Raw genomic sequence first — 22,886 nt, forward strand, 5'->3', positions numbered from 1 at the left:
ACAGCCTGTGGGAAGGCCCAGAGGTACAGGAGAGGACGTTGAGTTGAGGCCTCCCAGAAGCCACCTGCTCAGCCCTTATCTGCCCCCCATCCCCACTATAGGCACCTTCAAGATCCAGAAGACGAGGCTGCAGCGAGAGGGCTTTGACCCGCGCCAGACCTCGGACCGGCTCTTCTTCCTGGACCTGAAGCAGGGCCACTACCTGCCCTTAAACGAGGCAGTCTACACTCGCATCTGCTCGGGCGCCTTCTCCCTCTGAAGCTGTTCCTCTACTGGCCAGAAACTCTGGGCCTGGTGGGAGAGGCCGGCTTGAGCCAGACAGCCCTGCCCAGGGGTGGCCGCCTACTACACACCCACCTGGCCGAGCTGTACCTGGCAGGGCCTATCCTGGACTGAGAAACTGGAACCACAGAGGAACCCGTGCCTCTCTGCTGCCTTGGTGCCCCTGTGTCTGCCTCCTCTCCCTGCTTTTCAGCCTCTGTCTCCTTCCATCTCTGTGCCTGTCTGGCCTTAACTCTTCCTTTTCTTTTTTCTGAGACAGAGTCTCACCCTGCTGCCCAGGCTAGAGTGCAGTGGTGGGATCTCGGCTCACTGCAACCTCTGCCTCCTGGGGTTCAAGTGATCCTCCCACCTCAACCACCTGAGTAGCTGGGATTACAGGCACCTGCCACCACGTCCAGCTAATTTTTATATTTTTAGTAGAGACGGGGTTTCACCATGTTGGTCAGGCTGGTCTTGAACTCCTGACCTCAGGTGATCCCCTGTCCTCGGCCTCCCAGAGTGCTGGGATTACAGGCGTGAGCCACTGGCCCGGCCTTTCCTTTTTTCCTGTCCTCTCCTGCCAAGAGTGGAACACGAGTGTCCTGGGAGCCGCATCTTGTGCAGGGCCCAGCTGCTCTCGGGGACTGCATGAATCATCTCCCCTGGGCCCTGGACTCGGACTGGGGCCTCCCCACCTCCCTCTCGGCTGTGCCTTACGGAGCCCCGATCCTCCTGTGGCTGTTGGGTTCCAGATGCTGCAGCTCCATGTGACTTCCAAGCAGGCCCTCCGCCCTCCCTGCTGAATGGAGGAGCCGGGGGGGAGCCCCCAGGCCAACTGGAAACATCTCCCAGGCTAGGCCAATTGCCTTTTGCACTTCCCTGTTCCTGTCACATTTCCCCAGCCCCACCTTCCCCTCTCAATGCCCTGAAAGCTTCCGGAATTGACTGTGACCACTTGGATGTCGCCACTGTCGGCCCCTGCCTTGATGTCCCCATTTAGCCATCTCCATGGAGCTCCTGCTGGAGGGCCCTGAACCCTGCACTGCGTGGCTGCCCAGCCGGGTGCTTCCTGTCCTGGGAGCCTCTTGGGTGTCCTCATCTGGTGTGGCTATTGGAGGGTCCCACAGGAGAGGCAGCAGAGGGGTCAGGGGAGGTCTCCTGCCGGGGGTTGGCCTCTCAAGCCTCAGGGGTTCTAGCCTGTTGAATATCCCCCACCTGGTGGTGGCCCCTCCGATGTCCCCACTGATGGCTCTGACACTGTGTTGGTGGCGATGTCCCAGACAATCTCACCAGGACGGCCCAGACATCCCTATTGGCTTCGCTGGTGGCTCATCTCGGACATCCATGCCAGCCTTTCTGGGGCTGGCCACCCAGGCCGCCTGTCCGTCTGTCCTCCCTCCAGCAGCATGCCCTGGTCCCTGGAGTGGTGGGGCCATGGCGAGAGACACTGTGGCATCTCATGTGAACTTTCCTGGGCACTGTGGTTTTATTTCCTAATTGATTTAAGAAATAAACCTGAAGACCGTCTGGTGCCTGCTGGGAGCCCATTCATTGAGTGTCCCTACGTGGCACAGAACCCTTGCTGAGTTTCAGAAGACAGGACTCGGCCAGCCGGGCATAGTGGCTCATGCCTGCAATCCCAGCACTTTGGGAGGCTGAGGTGGGTGAATCACTTGAGCCCAGGAGTTCAAGACCAGCCTGGCCAACATGGTGAAATGCTCTCTACTAAAAATACAAACAAAATAATTAGCTGGGCGTGGTGGCTCATGCCTGTAATTCCAGCTACTCGGGAGGCTGAGGCAGGAGAATTGCTGGAACCTAGGAGGCAGAGGTTACAGTGCACTCCAGCCTGGGTGGCAGAGCGAGACTCTGGTTCAAAATAGAGGGAGGGAGGGAAAGAGGGAGAGAGAGGGAGGGAGGGAGGAAATACAAAAAGTAGCCAGGCATGGTGGTGTAGGAGAAAGGGAGGGAGGGAGGGAGGAAGGAAGGAAGGAAGGAAGGAAAGAAGAAAAAGAAGAAAAAGAAAGAAAAAGAAAGAAAGAAAAGAAAGAAAGAAAATACAAAAAGTAGCCAGGCGTGGTGGTGCGCACCTGTAATCCCAGTTACCCCGGAGGCTGAGAGGCAGGAGAATTGCTTGAGCCCAGGAGGTGGAGGTTGCAGTGAGCCAAGATGGTGCCACTGCACCCCATCCTGGGTGACAGAGCGAGACTTTGTCTCAAAAAGAAAAGAAAAAGGCGGGAGCCTGTACTATGCGGCCCCATTTGCAAGACCGAAAGGACCTTGGGGCAGGGGCACTCGGGTTGGCCCTCTCGCTGGCCTGCCGAGGGGAAGGCACCTCCCTGCAGCCTCTGGGCCTCACAGGCCCGCGTTGGCCTCTGTGGTTGCAGGGGAGGATCCAATCTGCCTGTGGGTTCCTGCAGGTGTTGCAGGATGGTTCAGATCACAGTGTGTCCTGGCACCTGTGGCTGCCCTGGGAGTGTCCTCTTCCATGTACAGGCCGGCTGGTGTGAGAGCTCTGGGTGAAAGTCGCTAGGCCTGCTGGGGTGGCCGTCTGAGCTGGGATTTGAACCCAGGACTCCAAGCTCAGGAGTCTATACAGTATTCCTCCCAATCCCTGGGGGATATGTTCCAAGACCCCAAATGGATGCCTGAAACTGACCATAATACTGAGCCCTAAATATGTTTCGTTTCTTTTCTTTCTTCCTTTCTTTCCTTCTTTCTTTTTCTTTCCCTTCCTCCTCCCTCCCTTCCTTTCCTTCATCCTTTCCTCCCTTTCTAATTTTAATTTAATTTAATTATTTATTTATTTTTGAGACGGAGTCCTGCTGTCTCCCAGGCTGGAGTGCAGTGGCACGATCTCAGCTCACTGCAAGCTCTGCCTCCCTCCCGGGTTCACGCCATTCTCCTGCTTCAGCCTCCCGAGTAGCTGGGACTACAGGCGCCCGCCACCACGCCCGGCTAATTTTTTTGTATTTTTAGTAGAGACGGGGTTTCACCGTGTTAGCCAGGATGGTCTCGATCTCCTGACCTCGTGATCCGCCCTCCTCGGCCTCCCAAAGTGCTGGGATTACAGGCGTGAGCCACCGCACCCAGCCTAATTTATTTATTTTTAAGACAAGGTCTTATTCTGTTGCCCAGGCCTGAGTACAGTGGCATGATCATAGCTCACTGCAGCCTTGACCTCCCACACTCAAGCAATCCTCCATCAGCCTCCTGCGTGGCTGAGACTACAGATGTGCACCATCATGCCCAGCTAATTTTTTGATTTGTTTGCAGAGATGAGGTCCCACTGTATTGCCCAGGCTGGTCTTGAACTCCTGGGCTCAAGCCATCCTCCTGCCTCGGCCTCCTAAAGTGCTGGGATTACAGGTGTGAGTCACCGTGCCCAGTTTATACTGGTTTTTCGATCTCATAACCAGGAGGCTACTAAGTGACAAATGAGTGGGCATGGGGGGAGTGGTGTCTCCAGCATGGATCTGCTGGACAAAGGGGTGATTCATGACACTGGGCGGGACAGAGAGGGATGGAGCAAGGCAGTCTGAGATTTCATCATGCTCCTCAGAACAGCACGCAATTTAAAACTTATGAATTGCTTATTTCTGGAATTTTCCATTTAATATGTTTGAACTGTGGAAACCTCAGAAAGAGAAACTTTGAATAAGCGGGGACTACTGTACTCTCAACTGACTCTCACCTCTGCTGTCCCCCCCCGTATCATAATGTTGGCATCCTGTTTGTTGTCTCTACCTCAGGGGACAGGAGGTGACAGAGCATTTGCTGGGAGAGGGCACTGAGGGGGTAACCCTTGTGTGCAGATGAGCAAGTGAATTTTTTGTTTTTTTTTTGTTTTGAGATGGAGTCTTGCTCTGTCACCCACGCTGGAGTGCAGTGGCACAATCTGACTCACTGCAGCCTCCGCCTCCCGGGTTCAAGCAATTCTCCTGCCTCAGCCTCCTGAGTAGCTGGGATTGCAGGCACGTGCCACCACACCCAGCTCATTTTTGTATTTTTAGTAGAGACAGGGTTTCACCATGTTGGCCAGGCTGGTCTCGAACTCCTGACCTCAGGTGATCCACCCACCTTGGCCTCTCAAAGTGCTGGAATTACAGGCGTGAGCCACAGCACCCAGCTGGGCAAGTGAATTCTGACTAATCTCTCTCCAACCTCGCAACCACCTCAGGAAGTGTCACCATGGTCCCCACTGTACAGATGCAGAAACTGAGGCACAAGAAGGGGAATGGACTCATTGCCAGGGGCTCCAGGTGAGACAGTGGCCCAGTGAACTTTCTTGTTCCAAAGCCTCTAGCTGCAACAGTGTCTAGGAAGTTCCCTCCGAGTTGGCCAGAAAATAATCCCAATGACTCTTGGGCTTGAACTCTGTTAGTTTTTCTTATTAATTAATAGACTTTTTGGGTTTTCTTTCTTTCTTGTTTTGAGACGGAGTCTAGCTCTGTTGCCCAGGCTGGAGTGCAGTGGCACGATCACGGCTCACTGCAAGCTCCTTCTCCCAGGTTCACGCCATTCTCCTGTCTCAGCCTCCCAGGTAGCTGGGACCACAGGCGCCCGCCACCACACCTGGCTAATTTGTATTTTTACTAGAGACGGGGTTTCACCGTTAGCCAGGATGGTCATGATCTCCTGACCTTGTGATCCACCGGCCTCGGCCTCTCAAAGTGCTGGCATTACAGGTGTAAGCCACCGCACCCGGCCTATTTATTTATTTGTTTAAGAGGGAGTCCTGTTCTTTCGCCCAGGCTGGAGTGCCGTGGCGCAATCTTGGCTCACTGCAACCTCTGCCTCCCGGGTTCAAGCCATTCTCCTGCCTCAGACTCCCGAGTAGCTGGGATTACAGGCATGAGCTACTACGCCTGGCTAATTTTTGCATTTTTAGTAGAGATGGGGTTTCTACTTCATTTGAGAGGCTGGTCTCGAACTCCTGACCTCAGGTGATCCGCCTACCTCGGCCTGCCAAAGTGTTGGGATTACAGGCGTGAGGCACCACGCCTGGCCTATTCCTTTTTTTTTGAGACAGTTTTGCTCGTTGCCCACGCTAGAGTGCAATGGTGTGATCTCAGCTCACCACAACCTCCGCCTCCGGGGTTCAAGCCATTCTCCTGCCTCCACCTCCCGAGTAGCTGAGATTACAGGCATGTGCCACCACGCCCAGCTAAGGTTTTGTATTTTTAGTAGAGACAGGGTTTCTCCATGTTGGTCAGGCTGGTCTTGAACTCCCGACCTCAGGTGATCCACCCACCTTGGCCTCCCAAAGTGCTGGAATTGCAGGCGTGAGCCACCACGCCCAGCCCTCCTTTCTGAATAGTCCTGGCACCGTTGCCAAAGATGAGTTGACCATATATGCATAGGTTTATTTCTGCATCAGTTCCAATCATTTATTTGTATGTCTATCCTTATGCCAATACCACAATTTTGATTACTGTACCTTTTTATTAAGTTTGAAATGAGAAAGTATGAGTCCTATTTTATTCAAGATTGTTTTGGCTATTTGGGGGCCATCTGCAATTTATGATGAATTTTAGGATCAATTTGTCAATTTCAACAAAGACATTGTAAATTTGAAAGGGATTACATTGCATCTGTAGACCAATTTGTGGAGTACTGCCATCTTAACAATATTATACTTTCCAATCCATGAACGTAGAATGTCTTACCATTTATTTAGATCATCTTTAATTTTTTTTTCAGCAAAGTTTTAGTTCTTTTGCTTGTTTCGAGACAGGGTCTCACTCTATTGCCCAGGCTGGAGTGGAGTGGCAGGAACACAGCTCACTGCAGCCTTAGCCTCCTGGGCTCAAGTGATCCTCCCACCACAGCCTCCCAAGTAGCTGGGACCATAGGCAGCTGCCACCAGGTCCAGCCTTGGCTTCCCAACGTGCTGGGATTACAGCTGTGAGCCACCAAGCCCAGCTACAGCTCTCAAGAAGTACAGTCTTGTACTTCTTTTATTAAATTTATGCCTACTTTATTCTTTATGATGCTACGGTAAATGGAATTGTTTTCTTAATTTGCTACTGACTTTAAAATCCACTACCTGTGTTAGTTGAACTGCGCTTACACACATCACTGAAATGTCCCACTCTCAGAAGTGGCCCAGCCTCCCCAGGCCCACCAGGCCTTCTTCCCCTTCCAGCCCTCTGTCCAGGCAACAACTCGATTGGAGGCCTTTCTGGGCACTCAGAGGGACACAACAGCACACTAGGAGCGTTAGCTTAAAAAAATTCAACAAGCATGGCCAGGCGCAGTGGCTTTCGCCTGAATGCTACCACTTTGGGAGGCCGAGGCGGGAAGATCGCTTGAGCCCAGGGGTTCAAGACCAGCCTAGACCATATAGCAAGAGCCCGTCCCTCCAGAAAAAGTAAAAAAAAAAAAAAAAAAAATTCAACAAGCATATTTTCATCCCCTACTTTTTTTTTGAGATCGAGTCTCGCTCTGTCGCCCAAGCTGGAGTGCAGTGGCACGATCTTGGCTCACTGCAACCTCCGCCACCCGGGTTCAAGCGATTCTCCTGCCTCAGCATCCCGAGTAGTTGGGACTACAGGCGCCCGCCACCACGCCTGGCTAATTTTTTGTGTTTTTAGTAGAGATGGGGTTTCACCGTGTTAGCCAGGATGGTCTCGATCTCCTGACCTCGTGATCCGCCCGCCTCGGCCTCCCAAAGTGTTGGGATTATAGGCGTGAGCCACCGCGCCCGGCGGTGCAGGAATTTTAAAACTCGCCAAAATACGCCCTCCTTCAGAAAATTCCTGCCGCCTCGATAGGACGTCCTCTTCTTGAGCTCCCCTCTCCGGTCTTCCCTGATACCGCAAGGTTGAGCATTCGGGCACTGGCTTCCCGAGCTCACTTCGACTCAGGCACAGCAGGCAAAGATTCAACGGGTAGGGCCGGACCGACAGCCCGACCTTCGCGGTGCTTCAATTGCCTCACTGCGCATGTGCCAGAGACAATCGCCCAAAGTACTCGAAACCCAGCGGCAGGGCCGGCCCTTGCGCAGGCGTACTAGCGGCCGTAGGGAGCGCTTCCTCCTCCCCGCAGCCGCCCTCGCCATGGCCGCGCCGGCCCCGGGTCTCATCTCGGTGTTCTCGAGCCCCCAGGAGCTGGGTGCGTCGCTAGCGCAGCTGGTGGCCCAGCGCGCAGCATGCTGCCTGGCGGGGGCCCGCGCCCGTTTCGCGCTTGGCCTGTCGGGCGGGAGCCTTGTCTCGATGCTAGCCCGCGAGCTGCCCGCCGCCGTCGCCCCTGCCGGGCCAGCCAGCTTAGCGCGCTGGACGCTGGGCTTCTGCGACGAGCGCCTCGTGCCCTTCGATCACGCCGAGAGCACGTACGGCCTCTACCGGGTGAGAGCTACGGGGGCCGCCGGGGGTCACGCCGAGAGGGCCACAGCCACCGCCTACACCCCGGCTACGGAGGCCGCCGGGGGCCATGCCGAGAGGGCCGCGCCCACTGTCTGCACCTTGGCTACGGGGGCCGCTGGGAGTCACGCCGAGAGGGCCGCGCCCACTGCCTGCACCTCGGCTACGGGGGCCACTGGGTATCATGCCAAGAGGGCCGTGCCCACTGCCTGCACCTCGGCTACGTGGGCCGCTGGGGGTCATGCCAAGAGGGCCGCGCCCGCCGGTTGCACTTGGCTACGAGGGCAACTGGGGGTCATGCCGAGATGGCCACGCCCACTGCCTTCACCTCGACTACGGGGGCCGCTGGGGGGTCTTGCCCGCAGGGCTCGCCCGCCGCCTGAACCCCGCCTACAGTAGGTCGCGCAGGACCTCACTGCGCCATCTGCCTTTATCTGGGCAGGGCTAGAAATGGTCTACTTGTAGTCCGTCTTCATGGTTCATCTGGTGGCCAGGCAGAGGGAACGGCATGGGCAAGGGCCTGGAAGGGAATCCGAGTGGCCCATGTCAAACGATGCCCGTAACTCAGCCCCTTAGCGGACGGGGGCACGAGGAATCAGGTGTAGAGCCTGAGTCTCAGGGTCCTGTTCTCTAACCCCAGCGAGTTCTCGGGGATCCCTGCGCGGCTTTGCCGCTCTGATGGTTCTGCTTCCAGGCTGTTTATCTTTTGGCTTTGAGCCTCAAGATTCTATAGAATCAGAGGAACGCGCTCTTTTTACAGACAGGGAAACTGAGGCTTGGAGGAGCCTTGGCCTGGCCGAGGGAAGAGTGGGAAGGGGCGGGCTCAAAGGCCAGGAACTTAAAGTCACCTGAGCCTGGCAGCGTCAAGGGACACCCCATGCTGGGTGTGTCGTCTTCTCTTTGCATAGAATCTTGAGCTGGTGATGGTTTTGTGGGTTTTTTATTAAGAGAAAAGGCTTACTGAACGCTTTATATGCATCAATTCATGAATCCGCACCACAGCCTATGAGATGTTACACTCATTTCACAGATGGAGAAACTGAGGCCAGAAGAGGCGAGCTTACCTGCCCAAGGCATCTAGTGACCAGAGGGGCAGCCAGGGTGTGACCCTTCCTCATCTGACTTCGTAGTTGGGTACACATTTAACTTCCGCCTTCCTGTGTGTGTTTTCCAAGAGCATCATTAAAAAGTTTTGGCCGGGCGCGGTGGCTCACGCCTGTAATCCCAGCACTTTGGGAGGCCGAGGTGAGTAGATCACCTGAGGTCAGGATTTCAAGACCAGCCTGGCCAACGTGGCAAAACCCTGTCTCTACTAAAAAAAATACAAAAATTGGCTGTGTGCGGAGGCTCACGCTTGTAATCCCAGCACTTTGGGAGGCTGAGGTGGGCGGATCACGAGGTCAGGAGTTTGAGACCACCCTGACCAACATGGTGAAACCTGTCTCTACTAAAAATACAAAAATTAGCCAGGCGTGGTGGTGTGCGCCTGTAATCCCAGCTACTTGGGAGGCTGAGGCAGGAGTGAGGAATGATCAGTGAGCCGAAATCATGCCATTACACTCCAGCCTGGGCAACAGAGCGAGACTGTCTTAAAGAAAAAAAAAAAAAAAGCGGGTTTTTGGCCAGGTGTGGTGGCTCATACCTGTAATCCCAGCACTTTGGGAGGCCAAGGATGGCGGATCACCCGAGGTCAGGTGTTGGAGACCAGCCTGGCCAACATGGCGAGACCCCGTCTCTACTAAAAATAACAAAAATTAGCTGGGTATGGTGGCGCACGCCTGTAATCCCAGCTACAGGGGAGGCTGAGGCACGAGAATCGCTTGAATGCAGGAGGCGGAGGTTGCAGTGAGCTGAGATCATGCCACTGCACTCCAGCCTGAGCGACATTTGAGACTCTGTCTCAAATAATTGTGAAATGCTGCAGAGTGCTAGGGAATAGGGAGTGAGCATTTGTCAAGGGCTATGGGGTGGGGGGTCCTGAGAAGGTGCCATTTGAGCTGAGAGCTGGAGCATGTGCAGGAGCTGGCCATGGTCAAGCTACGGCAAGAGGGCTCAGCTAAGGCCAAGGCTGTGTGATGGGAACAAACCTGAAACCAGGACTTGCTCCTTCTGCCTGTTCTCTGTGAGGGGAACCATATTGGTTCCCTAGGGCTACATAACAAATGACCACAAACTGAGTGGCTTAAAGCCACAGGAATTTATTCTCTCACCGTTTTGGAGGCCAGAAGTCTGAAATCAAGGTGTTGGTGGAGTCACGCCCCATCTGAAAGCTCTTTGGGGGGATCCTTCATTTTCTCCTCCATCTTCTGGGGGCTCTGGGCGTTCCTTGGCTTGGGGTCACACCATTCCATTTCCTGTCTCTGTCTGCACATGGCCTTCTCGGATTCTGTGTGTCTTCTCATATATGGACGCCAGTCATTGGATTTAGGGCGCACACTAATCCACTATGACTTGTTCTTAACTAATTACATCTGCAAAGACCCTATTTCCTTCCTTCCTTCCTTCCCTCCCTCCCTACCTCCCTCCCTTCCTTCTTCCCTTCCTATACTTTCTTTTCTTTTCCTTTCCTTTTCTTTCTTTTTTTGAGATAGAATCTTGCTGTGTTGCCCAGACTGGAGTGCAGAGGCACGATCATGGCTTACTGCAGCCTTCAACTCCCGGGCTTTATCAATCCTCCTGCCTCAGTCTCCTCAGTACCTGGTACTACAGGTGTGCACCACCAGGCCCAGCTAATTTTTTTTTTTTTTTTTTTTTTTTGAGTCAGAGTTTGGCCCTTGTTGCTCAGGCTGGAGTGCAATGGCGCGATCTTGGCTCACCACAACCTCCGCCTCCCAGGTTCAAGTGATTCTCCTGCCTCAGTCTCCCAAGGAGCTGGGATTACAGGCATTCACCACCACGCCCAGCTAATTTTTTATTTTTAGTAGAGATGGGCTTTCTCCATGTTGGTCAGGCTGGTCTCAAACTCCTGACCTCAGGTGATCCGCCCGCTTTGGCCTCCCAAAGTGCTGGGATTACAGGCATGAGCCACCGTGCCAGGCCGCTAATTTTTTATTTTAGGTAAATATGAAGTCTCACTATGTTGCCCAGGCTGGTCTCAAACTCCTGGGCTCAACCGATTGTCCCACGTCAGCCTCCCAAAGTGCTGGGATTACAGCCGTGAGCCACCATGCCTGGCCATTTTCTGGTGTTTATAAGCCTCAAGTTTATGGTATTTTGTGATAGCAGCCTGCATAGACTAACACAGGGACCTTGGACAAAGCAGAGTGGGCTTTCCAACTATGGATACGATTGTGTCCCTCCCCAGCTCACACACCCTCCTTGGCTCCCCAGTGCCCTCAGTGTGGAGCTCATACTCCTCAGGTCAACATTCCGGGCAGTCAGCCCCTGCGTTTACTTCGTGGCTCACCTTAGCATTGCCTCAGCTCACTGAGCTAGACTGCACAAACACGAGGCACCGAGACATGGACGCCATCTCAGAGCAGATCAGGGCCCCTGGGGCGCATCTCAGTGGGATAGGGCTGCAGCTTTCTCCTTGATCCAAGTGCTTTTGAGTTAAATCTGCTTCCAACTACTCCACCATTGACAGGCCAGGGCATCTACTGTGCGCTGGCCACAAGTGCTGGGCCTGGGCAAGGCTGGCCCCCACTCCCTGTAGTGGGGCAGGTGCAGGCGGGGGTGGCTGCTCAGAGGAGGTGGCCTGAGGGATGTATATGAGTTTCCCAGGCAGCCTTAGGAGGGAGGGTGGGGATGGAGAAGGTCACCCTTCTCCATGGAGGGCGGTGAGGGGCTGAGTTTTATCCCAAGGGCCGTGGGACCCTGGAGGCTTTGAAACAGGACAATGGGCTGGCTAGACAGGTGCAGGCTATGGCCAGGAAACCCCTCAAATACAACGGAATTGAAAGACTCCTGTTGGAATGCTGGCCCCCGCTGGAACCACCATGATCCCGATTCACCCAGGAGGGGGCCACCCTCCTGTCCAGCCCCCCAAGAGCAGCAGGGCTCCCTCTTGCCCTTGAACCTCCTCTGCCCTGAGAGGCGGGGTCACCCAGGGCTCAGGATCCTGGCTTCCAGCATTCCAGAGGTGACTCACCAACCAAAGTGTCACCAACTGAAGGACCTTGCACAAATGCACCAGCCTCCCCATGCCTCAGTCTCCCCATCTGTAAATGAGTGTTATGACAGTACTGTCATAACCTCCCTGGAGGACCCAGGTGGTCTGTTGGTGACATTGTCCCTCTGTTGGCTGCAGACGCATCTTCTCTCCAGATTGCCGATCCCAGAAAGCCAGGTGATCACCATTAACCCTGAGCTGCCTGTGGAGGAGGCGGCTGAGGACTACGCCAAGAAGCTGAGACAGGTGAGCCCCGAGGAGCAGCCGCAAGGGAGTCACATCCACGAAGTGGCCACACTCTGGGCAACAGAACGGCCTTCTGATTGTCACCAGCAGGAACTGCCCCAGGGATCACTGGCAGATCCCTTTGAGGAATCCCCTCTTCAAGGCCACAGCCCTGTCCTGGGGAGCCTGAAGGCCACCTGGCCTCTGTTGCCCAGGTAACAGGCCTGGGTCCTCACATCTTGGGGAAATATGATGGGTATGGCTTTGATCACAGGCTATGTTGAGTACACTGAGCACTGTTTCCTGCATTACAGCTACTTGTATTTCTTTTTTCTTTTTTTTTTTTTTTTTTTAAGACGGAGTCTTGCTCTGTCGTCCAGGCTGGAGTGCAGTGGCGTGATCATGGCTCACTGCAAGCTCCGCCTCCCATGTTCACGCCATTCTCCTGCCTCAGCCTCCCGAATAGCTGGGACTACAGGCGCCTGCCACCAGGCCTGGCTAATTTTTTTGTATTTTTTTAGTAGAGACAGGATTTCACCGTATTAGCCAGGATGGTCTCGATCTCCTGACTTCGTGATCTGCCTCGGCCTCCAAAGTGCTGGGATTACAGGTGTGAGCCACTGCAGGCCTTTTTTTTTTTTTTTTTGAGATGGAGTCTCACTCTGTCACTCTGTCACCTAGGCTGGAGTGCAGTGATGCAATCTCAGCTCACTGCTCAAGTGATTATCCTGCCTCAGCCTCCCAAGTAGCTAGGACTACAGGCGCCTGCCACCATGCCTGGCTAATTTTTGTATTTTTAGTAGAGACGGGGTTTCATCATGTTGGCCAGGCTGGTCTTGAACTGACCTCGTGATCCGCCCACCTCGGCCTCCCAAAGTGCGGTGTGAGCCACCGCACCCAGCCACAGCTACTTGTATTTTTTTATCTGACAACTGTCTCTGTGTCCTCTGAGTCTCCCCTGCCCCTGCCACCTACAACCTCTCAAGGCTGTCTTCTCCCCACGCCCAGGCATTCCAAGGGGACTCCATCCCGGTTTTCGACCTGCTGATCCTGGGAGTGGGCCCCGATGGTCACACCTGCTCACTCTTCCCAGACCACCCCCTCCTCCAGGTGAGCACACCGATGCGGGGTTCCACCCTAGTCCTGAGCCCAGTCTCTAATATCTGGGACTTCCAGAGGGAGGGCCACCTGCGGGGTGGGGTGTCTAGAGCCGGAGTTCAAGTCAGCCTCCACCAACGTACCTGCCTGCTGGGCTCAACCCTTCCAGGTCTCAGTTGAACCCCTTAAAACAAGGACCTTAAACTACCCACCATGGGATTGTTAGTAGGATGGGATGGAACGGTGGCTAGACCAGGCCTGGTGTGTGTAAGTGTCCAAGAAGCCGAAGTGACATTGTCCTTCTGCCTCCATCCCTGGGCTTCCTCCCCAAGGAGCGGGAGAAGATTGTGGCTCCCATCAGTGACTCCCCGAAGCCACCGCCACAGCGTGTGACCCTCACACTACCTGTCCTGAATGCAGCACGAACTGTCATCTTTGTGGCAACCGGAGAAGGCAAGGCAGCTGTTCTGAAGGTAACAGCTGAGGGTTCTAGTCCCAGGAAGTTCATAGGCATGTGGGTCCCAGGGACAGAAAATGGCCCCAGACATTATTGTGCTGAAGCATCAGATCTGAAGAAAACTCAGTCATTCTTGGGTTGAAAGGTAACTTGAAATTGCAATTAGAAAAAAAGGAAAAAAAAAAAAAACCAGGAAATTGCAATTAAAGGCTAGTTAGGTATTAACTGGCGTGAAATGAAATTGATGAGATGAGACCAAAGCTGCATTCAGAGGTAAATTAATAGCATTCAAATGCATTTTTAAAAAATTATTGGCTGGGCACGGTGGCTCACGCCTGTAATCCCAGCACTTTGGGAGGCCGAGGTGGGCGGATCACGAGGTCAGGAGATCGAGACCATCCTGGCTAACACAGTGAAACTCTCTCTCTACTAAAAATACAAAAAAATTAGCCGGGCATGGTGGTGGGCGCCTGTAATCCCAGCTACTCACGAGGCTGAGGCAGGAGAATGGCGTGAACCTGAGAGGCAGAGCTTGCAGTGAGCCGAGATCGCACCATTGCACTCTGGCCTGGGATACAGAGTGAGACTCTGTCTCAAAAAAAAAAAAAAAAAAAGAAAAAAATTATTAAGTAGCAAACCATTGAAATAAATCAAGTGCTTTCCTGTAGAATTAGAAAAAGGACAATAATATATATCTACAAAAGTCAGTGGCAGGACTCAGTGAAATTAAAATCAGAAATTAATGAGTCGGTTAATATATTTTAAACTTTAATGGTAAGTAGATCTAAAAGATAGACAAGCTCCTGACAAGGCTAATCAAGAGAAAAAAAAATCACGTGGTATTATGAATAAAATAAAAGGTACTGTTATGTAAAGTATTTTAGGAAAATACAAATTCATCACAGCATTAAAAATAAACTAAATAATTAAAAAGGTTTTAGTTGCCTTCGTTGAAAAGACCAACAACTACAGAAGAAACTGGAAATATATTTTTATTTATTTATTTGCTTTTTGGTATTGTTGTTGAGACAGAGTCTCCGTCTGTCGCCAAGGCTGGAGTGCAGTGATGTGACCTCAGCTCACTGCAATCTCTACCTCCCAGGTTCAAGTGGTTCTTCTGCCTCAGCCTCCCGAGTAGCTGGGATTACAGGCACCTGCCACCACACCCAGCTAATTTTTGTATTTTTAGTAAAGACAGGGTTTCACCATGTTGGCCAGGCTGGTCTCAAACTCCTAACCTCAAGTGATCCTCCTGCCTCAGCCTCCCGAGTAGCTGGGATTACAGGCACCTGCCATCACGCCCAGCTAATTTTTGTATTTTTAGTAAAGACTGGGTTTCACCATGTTGGCCAGGCTGGTCTCAAACTCCTAACCTCAAGTGATCCACCCCCCTCAGCCTCCCAAAGTGCTGGGATTACAGGCATGAACCACCGCACCCAGCCCAGAAAAGTTTTATTGGAACATAGCAACACCCGCTTATGTATGTATTGTCTGCAGCTGCTCTGGGGCCAGAACTGCAGAGCTGAGTGGTTGCAACAGAGACTGGATGGTCTGCAGAGCTTAATCTATTGACTCTGGTCTTTTGCTGAAAAAGGGTGCCAACTGCAGTATTAAAACAGTTACAGACCAGGCACAGTGGCTCATGCCTGCACTTTGGGAGGCTGAGGCAGGAGGATTGCTTGAGTCTAGGAGTTTGAGACTAGTCTGGGCAACATAGCAAGACCCTGTCTCTACAAAAAATAAAAAATTAGCTGGGCATGGGTGCCACGTGCCTGTGGTCCCAGATACTTAGCAGACTGAGGCAAGAGGATCGCTTGAGCCTCAGAGATTGAGGCTGCAGTGAGCCTTGATGCCGTCGCTGTACTCCAGCCTGGATGACAGCGCAAGACCTTGTCTCAAAAAAAAAATAAAAATGGTTACAGTGGACCGAGCATGGTAGCTCAACGCGGGAGTTCAAGACCAGCCTGGCTAATATGGTGAAACCCCGTGTCTACTAAAAATATAAAAAAATTCGGCCGGGCACGGTGGCTCACGCCTGTAATCCCAACATTTGGGAGGCCTAGGCGGGTAGATCACCTGAGGTCGGGAGTTCTAGACCAGCCTGGCCAACATGATGAAACTGTCTCTACTAAAAACAAAAAAATTAGCCGGGTGTGGTGGGAGGCGCCTGTAATCCCAGCTACTTGCGGGGGCCGAGGCAGGAGAATTGCTTGAAGCCAGGAGGCGGAAGTTGCAGTGAGCCAAGATCGCACCATCACGCCATCACACTCCAGCCTGGGGGACAAGATCGAGACTTCGTCTCAAAAAAAAAAAAAAGAAAAACGTTAGCCGAGCGTGGTGGCACTTCCCAGCTACTCGGGAGGCTGAGGCAGAAGAATCGCCAGAAACCGGGAGGCGGAGGTTGCAGTGAGCCAAGATCGCACCACTGCATTCCAGCCTGGGCGACAGAGTGAGACTCCATCTCAAAATAAATAAATAAATAAATAAAAATAGTTAAAGTGGATAGAAAGGAAGGGACTCTTGTCCCTGCTGTTTGGCACTAGGACAGCTGAGCTGGGCATTGTCGCATTTTGAAGATACAAGAGTCTTATTTATCCTTGGTTGGGGAGCCAGGAGAGTGCCGAGGGGCGGCGCCTGGGCCGCGGGCGGGGCCTTACTCTTCTGCCCTCTTCTGCAGCGCATTTTGGAGGACCAGGAGGAAAACCCGCTGCCCGCCGCCCTGGTCCAGCCCCACACCGGGAAACTGTGCTGGTTCTTGGACGAGGCAGCCGCCCGCCTCCTGACTGTACCCTTCGAGAAGCATTCCACTTTGTAGCTGGCCAGAGGGACGCTGCAGCTGGGACCAGGCACGCGGCCCAAGGGGCTGGGCCCCTGCTGGCTGCCACTCTCCGGGCTCTCCTTTCAAAAAACCACGTGGTGCTGCTGCTGGAAGCCAACAGCCCGGGGCTCAACACACAGGCTGTGGCTCTGGACATCCAGATATTAAAAGGAGTGTTGCTGGAAGTCTGCACTGTCTCGCGGTGTTTGATGGCAGCAGGCCTGGGGGTGCCCTGGCCCCGGTTCTAATCCACAGCCCTCATCTGTGGGGAGGAAGGCAGGGCCTACTCCCCTGGGGCATAGCCACCATGGATGAATTTCTTAAGACAACAGGCTGGGCACGGTGGCTCACACCTGTCATCCCAGCACTTTGGGAGGATGAGGTGGGCAAATAACTTGAGGTCAGGAGTTCGAGACTAGCCTGGCCAACATAGTGAAATCTCATCTCTACTAAAAATACAAAAATTAGCTGGGCGCGGTGGCTCACGCCTGTAATCCCAGCACTTTGGGAGGCCGAGGCGGGCGGATCATGAGGTCAGGAGTTGGGGACCATCCTGGCTAACACGGTGAAACCCCATCTCTACTAAAAATATTTTAAAAATTAGTCGGATGTAGGTGGTGCACGCCTGTAGTCCCAGCTACTCAGGAGGCTGAGGCAGGAGAATGGTGTAAAACCCAGGAGGTGAAGCTTGCAGTGAGCCGAGATCGCACCACTGCACTCCAGCCTGGGAGACAGAGCGAGACTCCATCTCAAAAAAAAAAAAAAAAAAAAAATACAAAAATTAGCTGGGCGAGGCCGGGCACAGTGGCTCACGCCTGTAATCCCAGCACTTTAGGAGGCCGAGGCAGGCGGATCACGAGGTCAGGAGATCGAGACCATCCTGGCTAACACGGTGAAACCCCGTCTCTACTAAAAATACAAAAAATTAGCCAGGCATGGTGGCAGGCGTCTGTAGTCCCAGCTACTCACGAGGCTGAGGCAGGAGAATGGCGTGAACCTGGGAGGCGGAGCTTGCAGTGAGCCGAGATCGCGCCACTGCACTCCAGCCTGGGCGACACAGCAAGACTCCGTCTCAAAAAAAAAAAAAAAAAAATTAGCCAGGCGTGGTGGCACATGCCTGTAGTCCCAGCTACTCGGGAGGCTGAGGCAGGAGAATCGCTTGAACCTGGGAGGCAAAGGTTGCAGTGAGCTGTGATTGCACCCCTGCACTCCAGCCTGGGTGACGGGGCGAGACTCTGTCTCAAAAAAAAAGAAAAAGAAAAAAATTAGCCGGGCATAGTGGTGTGCACCTGTAGTCCCAGCTACTTGGGAGGCTGAGGCACAACGATCGCTTGAACCAGGGAGGCGGAGGTTGCAGTGAGCTGAGATCTCGCCACTGCACTCCACCCTGGGTGACAGAGCGAGACTCTTGTCTCAAGGAAAAAAAAAAAAAAGATGGGCACGGTGGCTCATGCCCCTGTAATCTCAGCACTTTGGGAGGCTGAGGTGGGCAGATCACCCGAGGTTAGGAGTTCGAAACCAGCCTGATCAATATGGCAAAACCCTATCTCTACTGAAAATACAAAAATTAGCTGGGTGTGGTGGCATGCGCCTGTAATCCCAGCTACTTGGGAGGCTGAGACAGGAGAATTGCTTGAACCCGGGAGGCGGAGGTTGCAGTGAGCCAAGATTGTGCCATTGCACTCCAGCCTGGGCAACAAGAGAGAAACTCCATCTTAAAACGAAACAAAACAAATGTATTCTGTCTTAGCTATAGAGATCAGAAGTCCAAGGTCAAGGTGGCAGCAGGGCTGGTTCCCTCTGGAGGCTCTGAGGCAGAGCCCATCCCAGGCCTCTCCTGTCCTTGGCATTTCTTAGCTTGTGGCCGTGTCACTCCAGTCTCTCCTTGTCTTCACTTGGACTTCTACCTCTTGTGTGTTCTCTCTTCCTATTTATTTATTTTTTTGAGACAGGGTCTCGCTCTGTCACCCAGGCTGGAGTGCAGTGGTACAATCACAGCTCACTGCAGCCTCCATCTCCTGGGCTAAAGCGATCCTCTCAGCTCAGCCTCCCAAGTAGCTGGCACTACAGATGTGCACCACCATGCCTGGCTACTTGTACAAATTTTTTGTAGAGACGGGGCCTTGGTATGTTGCCCAGGTTGGTCTCAAACCCCTGAGATAAGCGATCCTCCAGCCTCAGCCTCCCAAAATGTTGGGATTACAGGCATGAACCACTGTGCCCAGCCCTCTTTTCTTATAAGGACACCTCTCATTGGATTTAGGATCGCCCTGCACCCAGGGTGGTTTCATCTCAAGATACCAAATGAGTATTCCAAATAAGGTCACATGCCGAGTTTCCTGGGTCAGGACGTAGACATGTCCTTTGGGGGACATAAGTCAACCCTCTGCTGAGCTCCAACTGCACTGACAGGGCGAAGCACTGCATTCAGCCACGCTGCAGACCTGCTCAGAGCCTTGAAAGCACCAGAGAGTCTAGTCTCCATGTGCTGGGCTCCTGCACATTTTCCCAGAATGCATCTGCTCATGGCCCACCCTTCAGCTTTCTCTGGGCCCCAGGGACGACAGTGTGGGAGGCTGGTGGGTGCATGGGGGCTGCCCAGCCACGTGCAAGCTTCTGTAGGGGGATCCAGAGGAGGCACCCGGCTGAGCAGAAGGTGGGAATTGAAACCTGCACAGAGGCGGCTGTGTGGGGTGAGAGTGGAGCCGAAACCACAGAAAGTGAAGTTTCCCTCAACGTCTTGTCCCGGCGGGCCACTCAGATATGAGAGTGAGGAAGTGGGATGGGGCCTGACCGGAAGGAGGTTGGTAAACAGCAAAGAGCGCTGACTGGAAGCTCAGCTGTGGGCCTGGGTGAGGGCAGGTGGCCGTGGCCCCCAGAGTGGCAGGCACGGGGCTGAGAAGTGAAGGGAAATTGAGCAGCCAGCGCAGGGACCCCACATGGACGGTTCTGCCTGGGGCTGTCACCATCTCCTACTCTTTCCCGAGAGTGACAACTCTTCCTGCTCCGTTTTGCCTTCGGAGTGAAATCCACCCTTCCCACAAGGCTCCACGTGGCCCCTTTCACCTCCCCCTCTCCCCAGCAGCAACAGCCCCTCACTCAGTCTCCCTGCAGCGCACCTACTTCCTGCTGTTCCTGGAGCCCACTGAGCACATTCCCACCCCAGGGCCTTTGCCTGTGCTGAGCCCGCTGCCCGGTATCTCCTTTCCTGCAGCTTTTTACATGGCTTGGGCCCTCGCTTTCTTTATTGGGGGGACACGGTCTTGCTCTGTCATCCAGGCTGGGAGTGCAGTGGTGTGATCTCAGCTCACTGCAACCTCCACCTCACGGGTTCACACGATTCTCCTGCCTCAGCCTCTCAAGTAGTTGGTTCTACAGGCACCCACCACCACTCCCGGCTAATTTTGGTATTTTTAGTAGAAACATCAAGTTTCACCGTGCTGGCCAGGCTGGTCTCGAACTCCTGACCTCAAGCGATCCACTTGCCTCAACCTCCCAAAGTGCTGGGATTACAGGCAGGAACCACTGCACCCAACTCCTCGCTTCCTTTCACCTCTGTGACCCCTCCATGCCCATCTATCCCCTCCTGCTGCATCCCTTTTTCTTCCTTGCCTGTCTCATCATCTGATGGTTTTCTTTTTTTTTTTTTTTTGAGACAGAGTCTCGCCCTGTTGCTCAGGCTGGAGTGCAGTGGTCTGATCTCAGCTCACTGCAACCTCCTCCTCCTGGGTTCAAGTGATTCTCCTGACTCAGCCTCCTGAGTAGCTAGGATTACGGGCACACACCACAACACCTGGCTATTTTTTGTATTTTTAGTAGAGACAGGGTTTCACCATGTTGGCCAGGCTGGTCTCGAACTCCTGACCTCAGGTGACCCGCCTGCCTCGGCCTCCCAAACTGCTGGGATTACAGGCTTGAGCCACAACGGCTGGCTGAAAAACCATTAATTTTTTAAAAGGAAGAAATGAATCCTGGGGTGTTAGTGAAGATTACATTCAGATATTACTAGAGGCTTAAGCAAAATGGAGATTTAGCTCTGTCTCTGGAGAGACACCGTTCAGGTCTGGTAGAACAATGTCACACATTCTTCAGGAACCCCAGCTCCTTCTACATCATTGCTTTGCACTGTCATCAGCTGGATTCTGCCTCATGGCCCAAGGTGGCTGCTTGTGCTCCAGCCATTGTGTCCACATTCCAGCCTTAGCATAAAGAAGCTCCCCAGGATTCACCCAAGACACTTCTGCTCACTCCTTTATGGCCAGCCTGGGTTGCACAGCCCCACATAGCAGCAAGGAAGTCTGGAAGATGAGTCTCCATTGGACAGCCATGGGCTCCGTTATGAACAGGGATTCTACTACTGAGGCCAATAGGAGCAATGGACATTGAGGGACACGTGTTCTCTATTCGTTGATGACCCGCCCACCTGCCTCAGGGGCTCCCTGGGGATCTTGCCATCTGAGGGGCCACCCTCTGGACTTTCCTTCCTCCAGCCTGGAGCCTCTGGCTGCTGGGAAGTGTTCAGTGTCCTTGAGAGATCTTCAAGGACCCACCCCACTCCCCAGCCAACGCTGGATCCAGAGCTCAGTGCTTGACACTCCCCTCATCAGAAAACCTGTGATGGCTCCATTTGATCATATTTCAGCTTGGAGTGTAGACTGCAAGCCCTCCCTCCCTCCCTCCCTTCATTCATTCATGCACACATTTATTCATGCATTCATTCAGCAAACATCGAGGGCTGCTCTGTGCCAGGCACAAAACAGGTGAAGGGGTGGAGACGCCCAACTAACCAAACCAGGTCAAATGCTGGGACATGAAGGTCGTGCCCAACCAGTCCAGGGGCACAGGGATGGCTCTCCAAGGGGCTGGTATCTGGTCTTTTCACCTGAGGAGTGAAGCTTGGGCGACCACGTGCAGGAGGCGGGAGCAAGAGTTCTCCAGGCACTGGACAAGACCGCGGGGGTCAGAGGGACATGGGTGCTTCAGGAGCTACAGGCGGCTGAGTGGAGCCAGAAGGTTCTTGGAGCGATGAAGCTGGGTCCTCAGTGGTTCTTTCCCAGAGGGCAGTGGGAGAGCTTCCGGAGGTCAGCACTGAGGGTTTGGAGGTGCTGGAGATGGGGTCTGGGCCCAAGAAAAGGGACACCTTCGCTGGGTGAGGTGGCTCACACCTGTAATCCCAGCACTTTGGGAGGCCAAGGCGAGAAGATCACCTGAGGTCAGGAGTTTGAGACCAGCTTGGCCCACATGGCGAAACCCTATCTCTACGAAACAAAACAAAACAAAACAAAACAAAATTAACCAGAAATCGCTTGAACCCAGGAGGCGAAGGTGGCAGTGAGCCAAGATCATGCCACTGCACTACAGCCTGGGCAACAGAGTGAGGCACCGTCTAAAAAAGAACACTTTAGGAGGTCAAGGCAGGCGGATCATGAGGTCAGGAGTTCGAGACCAGCCTGGCCAACATAATGAAACCCTGTCTCTACTGAAAATACAAAAAATTAGCTGGGCGTGGTGGTGGGCACCTGTAATCCCAGCTACTCGGGAGGCTGAGGCAGGAGAATCGCTTGAACTCGGGAGGTGGAGGTTGCAGTGAGCCAGGATCGTGCCATTGCACTCCAGTCTGGGCGACAGTGCGAGACTCTGTCTCAAATAATAATAAAAAAAAGAAACCTTTAAGAGACACTTAAAACGTGAAATATGCCAGGTGTGGTGGCTCATGCCTGTAATCCTAACATTTTGGGAGGCCAGGCGGCCGGATCACTTGAGTCCAGAAGTTTGAGACGAGCCTAGGCAACATAGGAAGACCCCCGTGTCTACAAAAAACACAAAAATTAGCCAGGCATGGTGGTGGCGTGTGCCTGTGGGCCCAGCTACTCTGGAGGCTGAAGCGAGAGGGTCGCTTGAGCACAAGAGTTCCAGGCTGCAGTGAGCCATGATCGTGCCACTGCACTCTAGCCTGAGTGACAGGGCAAGACCCTGTCTCTAAAAAAAAAAGGAAAAAGAAATGGAGTCCAGATGATGGACTGGTGGGAGGGACAATGTTGGGGGCCTGAGGAAGGAATCAAAGATGAAGCTTCAGTGCCCCCCAAGTCTCTGCTCACCCCTGCCAGGCCCCCATCCTCTAAGACCTTGGCATCTGCCCCCCTGCCCCAGCACTGACCCCAGGGACAGTCTGAGACTGCCTGTCCAGCTCTGTCTCTCCGGCCTGGGGATTCCTAGGAGCTGGGCCAGGGCTGTATCCTCTCTGGGGTCCAGCCTCACTGGGCACAGGGTAGGCACAGTGGTGGGGGTGTATGTGGCACCAGGAACTAGATGCCCCGTCCCTGCCCATCCCCCTGTTCCAGCCCCCATACACAACAACTGCTGGTCTGTCCTGCCAGATGTCTGCCCTGCCGCGCCCTCCTCCAAGACGAGCTATGATTTTCTTTCTCCCACACCCCACAACCTACCCCCGGGGCTGTCCCCGCAGCCTCTACAGAAACCATTGGCTCTGGGCAACATGGGCCCCAGGGGAGTGGGGAGGACGCAGGTGCAGCGTGGGGTGGGACAGGGGCG

The 22,886-nt window shown here is 53.7% G+C and overlaps 2 protein-coding genes across 9 annotated transcripts in view; both read left to right on the forward strand.

Moving 5' to 3' along the window:
- Window positions 1–1,788, forward strand: part of SLC27A1 (solute carrier family 27 member 1) — a 36,337-nt gene extending 34,549 nt beyond the window's left edge. For all 6 annotated transcript variants that reach the window (XM_055239304.2, XM_063616351.1, XM_055239305.2 and 3 more), the window contains one exon: window positions 102–1,788. In XM_055239304.2, coding sequence (XP_055095279.1) covers window positions 102–259 — 158 coding nt within the window. In that variant the 3' untranslated portion in view covers window positions 260–1,788. The remainder of the gene's footprint in view (window positions 1–101) is intronic.
- Window positions 1,789–7,205: 5,417 nt separating this feature from the next.
- On the forward strand, window positions 7,206–16,519 carry PGLS (6-phosphogluconolactonase). 3 transcript variants are annotated; one of them, XM_055239332.2, is made up of 5 exons: window positions 7,227–7,610; window positions 11,875–11,982; window positions 12,970–13,071; window positions 13,392–13,532; window positions 16,194–16,519. In XM_055239332.2, exons 1-5 carry the CDS (start codon window positions 7,323–7,325, stop codon window positions 16,329–16,331), a joined length of 777 nt encoding a protein of 258 aa, XP_055095307.1. In that variant the 5' UTR covers window positions 7,227–7,322; the 3' UTR covers window positions 16,332–16,519. The 3 variants fall into 3 exon arrangements, 2 of the variants coding, with proteins under 2 accessions (XP_055095307.1, XP_055095306.1); XR_010115318.1 differs by lacking the exon at window positions 16,194–16,519 and having other exon boundaries at window positions 7,206–7,610; window positions 11,875–12,176; XM_055239331.2 differs by lacking the exon at window positions 7,227–7,610 and having other exon boundaries at window positions 11,426–11,982.
- Window positions 16,520–22,886: the final 6,367 nt, after the last annotated feature.

The sequence above is a fragment of the Symphalangus syndactylus genome, chromosome 13 (assembly GCF_028878055.3).
Source record: "Symphalangus syndactylus isolate Jambi chromosome 13, NHGRI_mSymSyn1-v2.1_pri, whole genome shotgun sequence".
Taxonomy (NCBI): domain Eukaryota; kingdom Metazoa; phylum Chordata; class Mammalia; order Primates; family Hylobatidae; genus Symphalangus; species Symphalangus syndactylus.

Coding starts and splice junctions, on each gene's coding strand:
- PGLS (XM_055239331.2), top strand. CDS start 11,464: ATGGGCTGGCTAGACAGGTGCAGGCTATGGCCAGGAAACCCCTCAAAT. Junction 11,983..12,969: donor ACGCCAAGAAGCTGAGACAG/GTGAGCCCCGAG, acceptor CCCCACGCCCAG/GCATTCCAAGGGGACTCCAT. Junction 13,533..16,193: donor GCAAGGCAGCTGTTCTGAAG/GTAACAGCTGAG, acceptor CCTCTTCTGCAG/CGCATTTTGGAGGACCAGGA.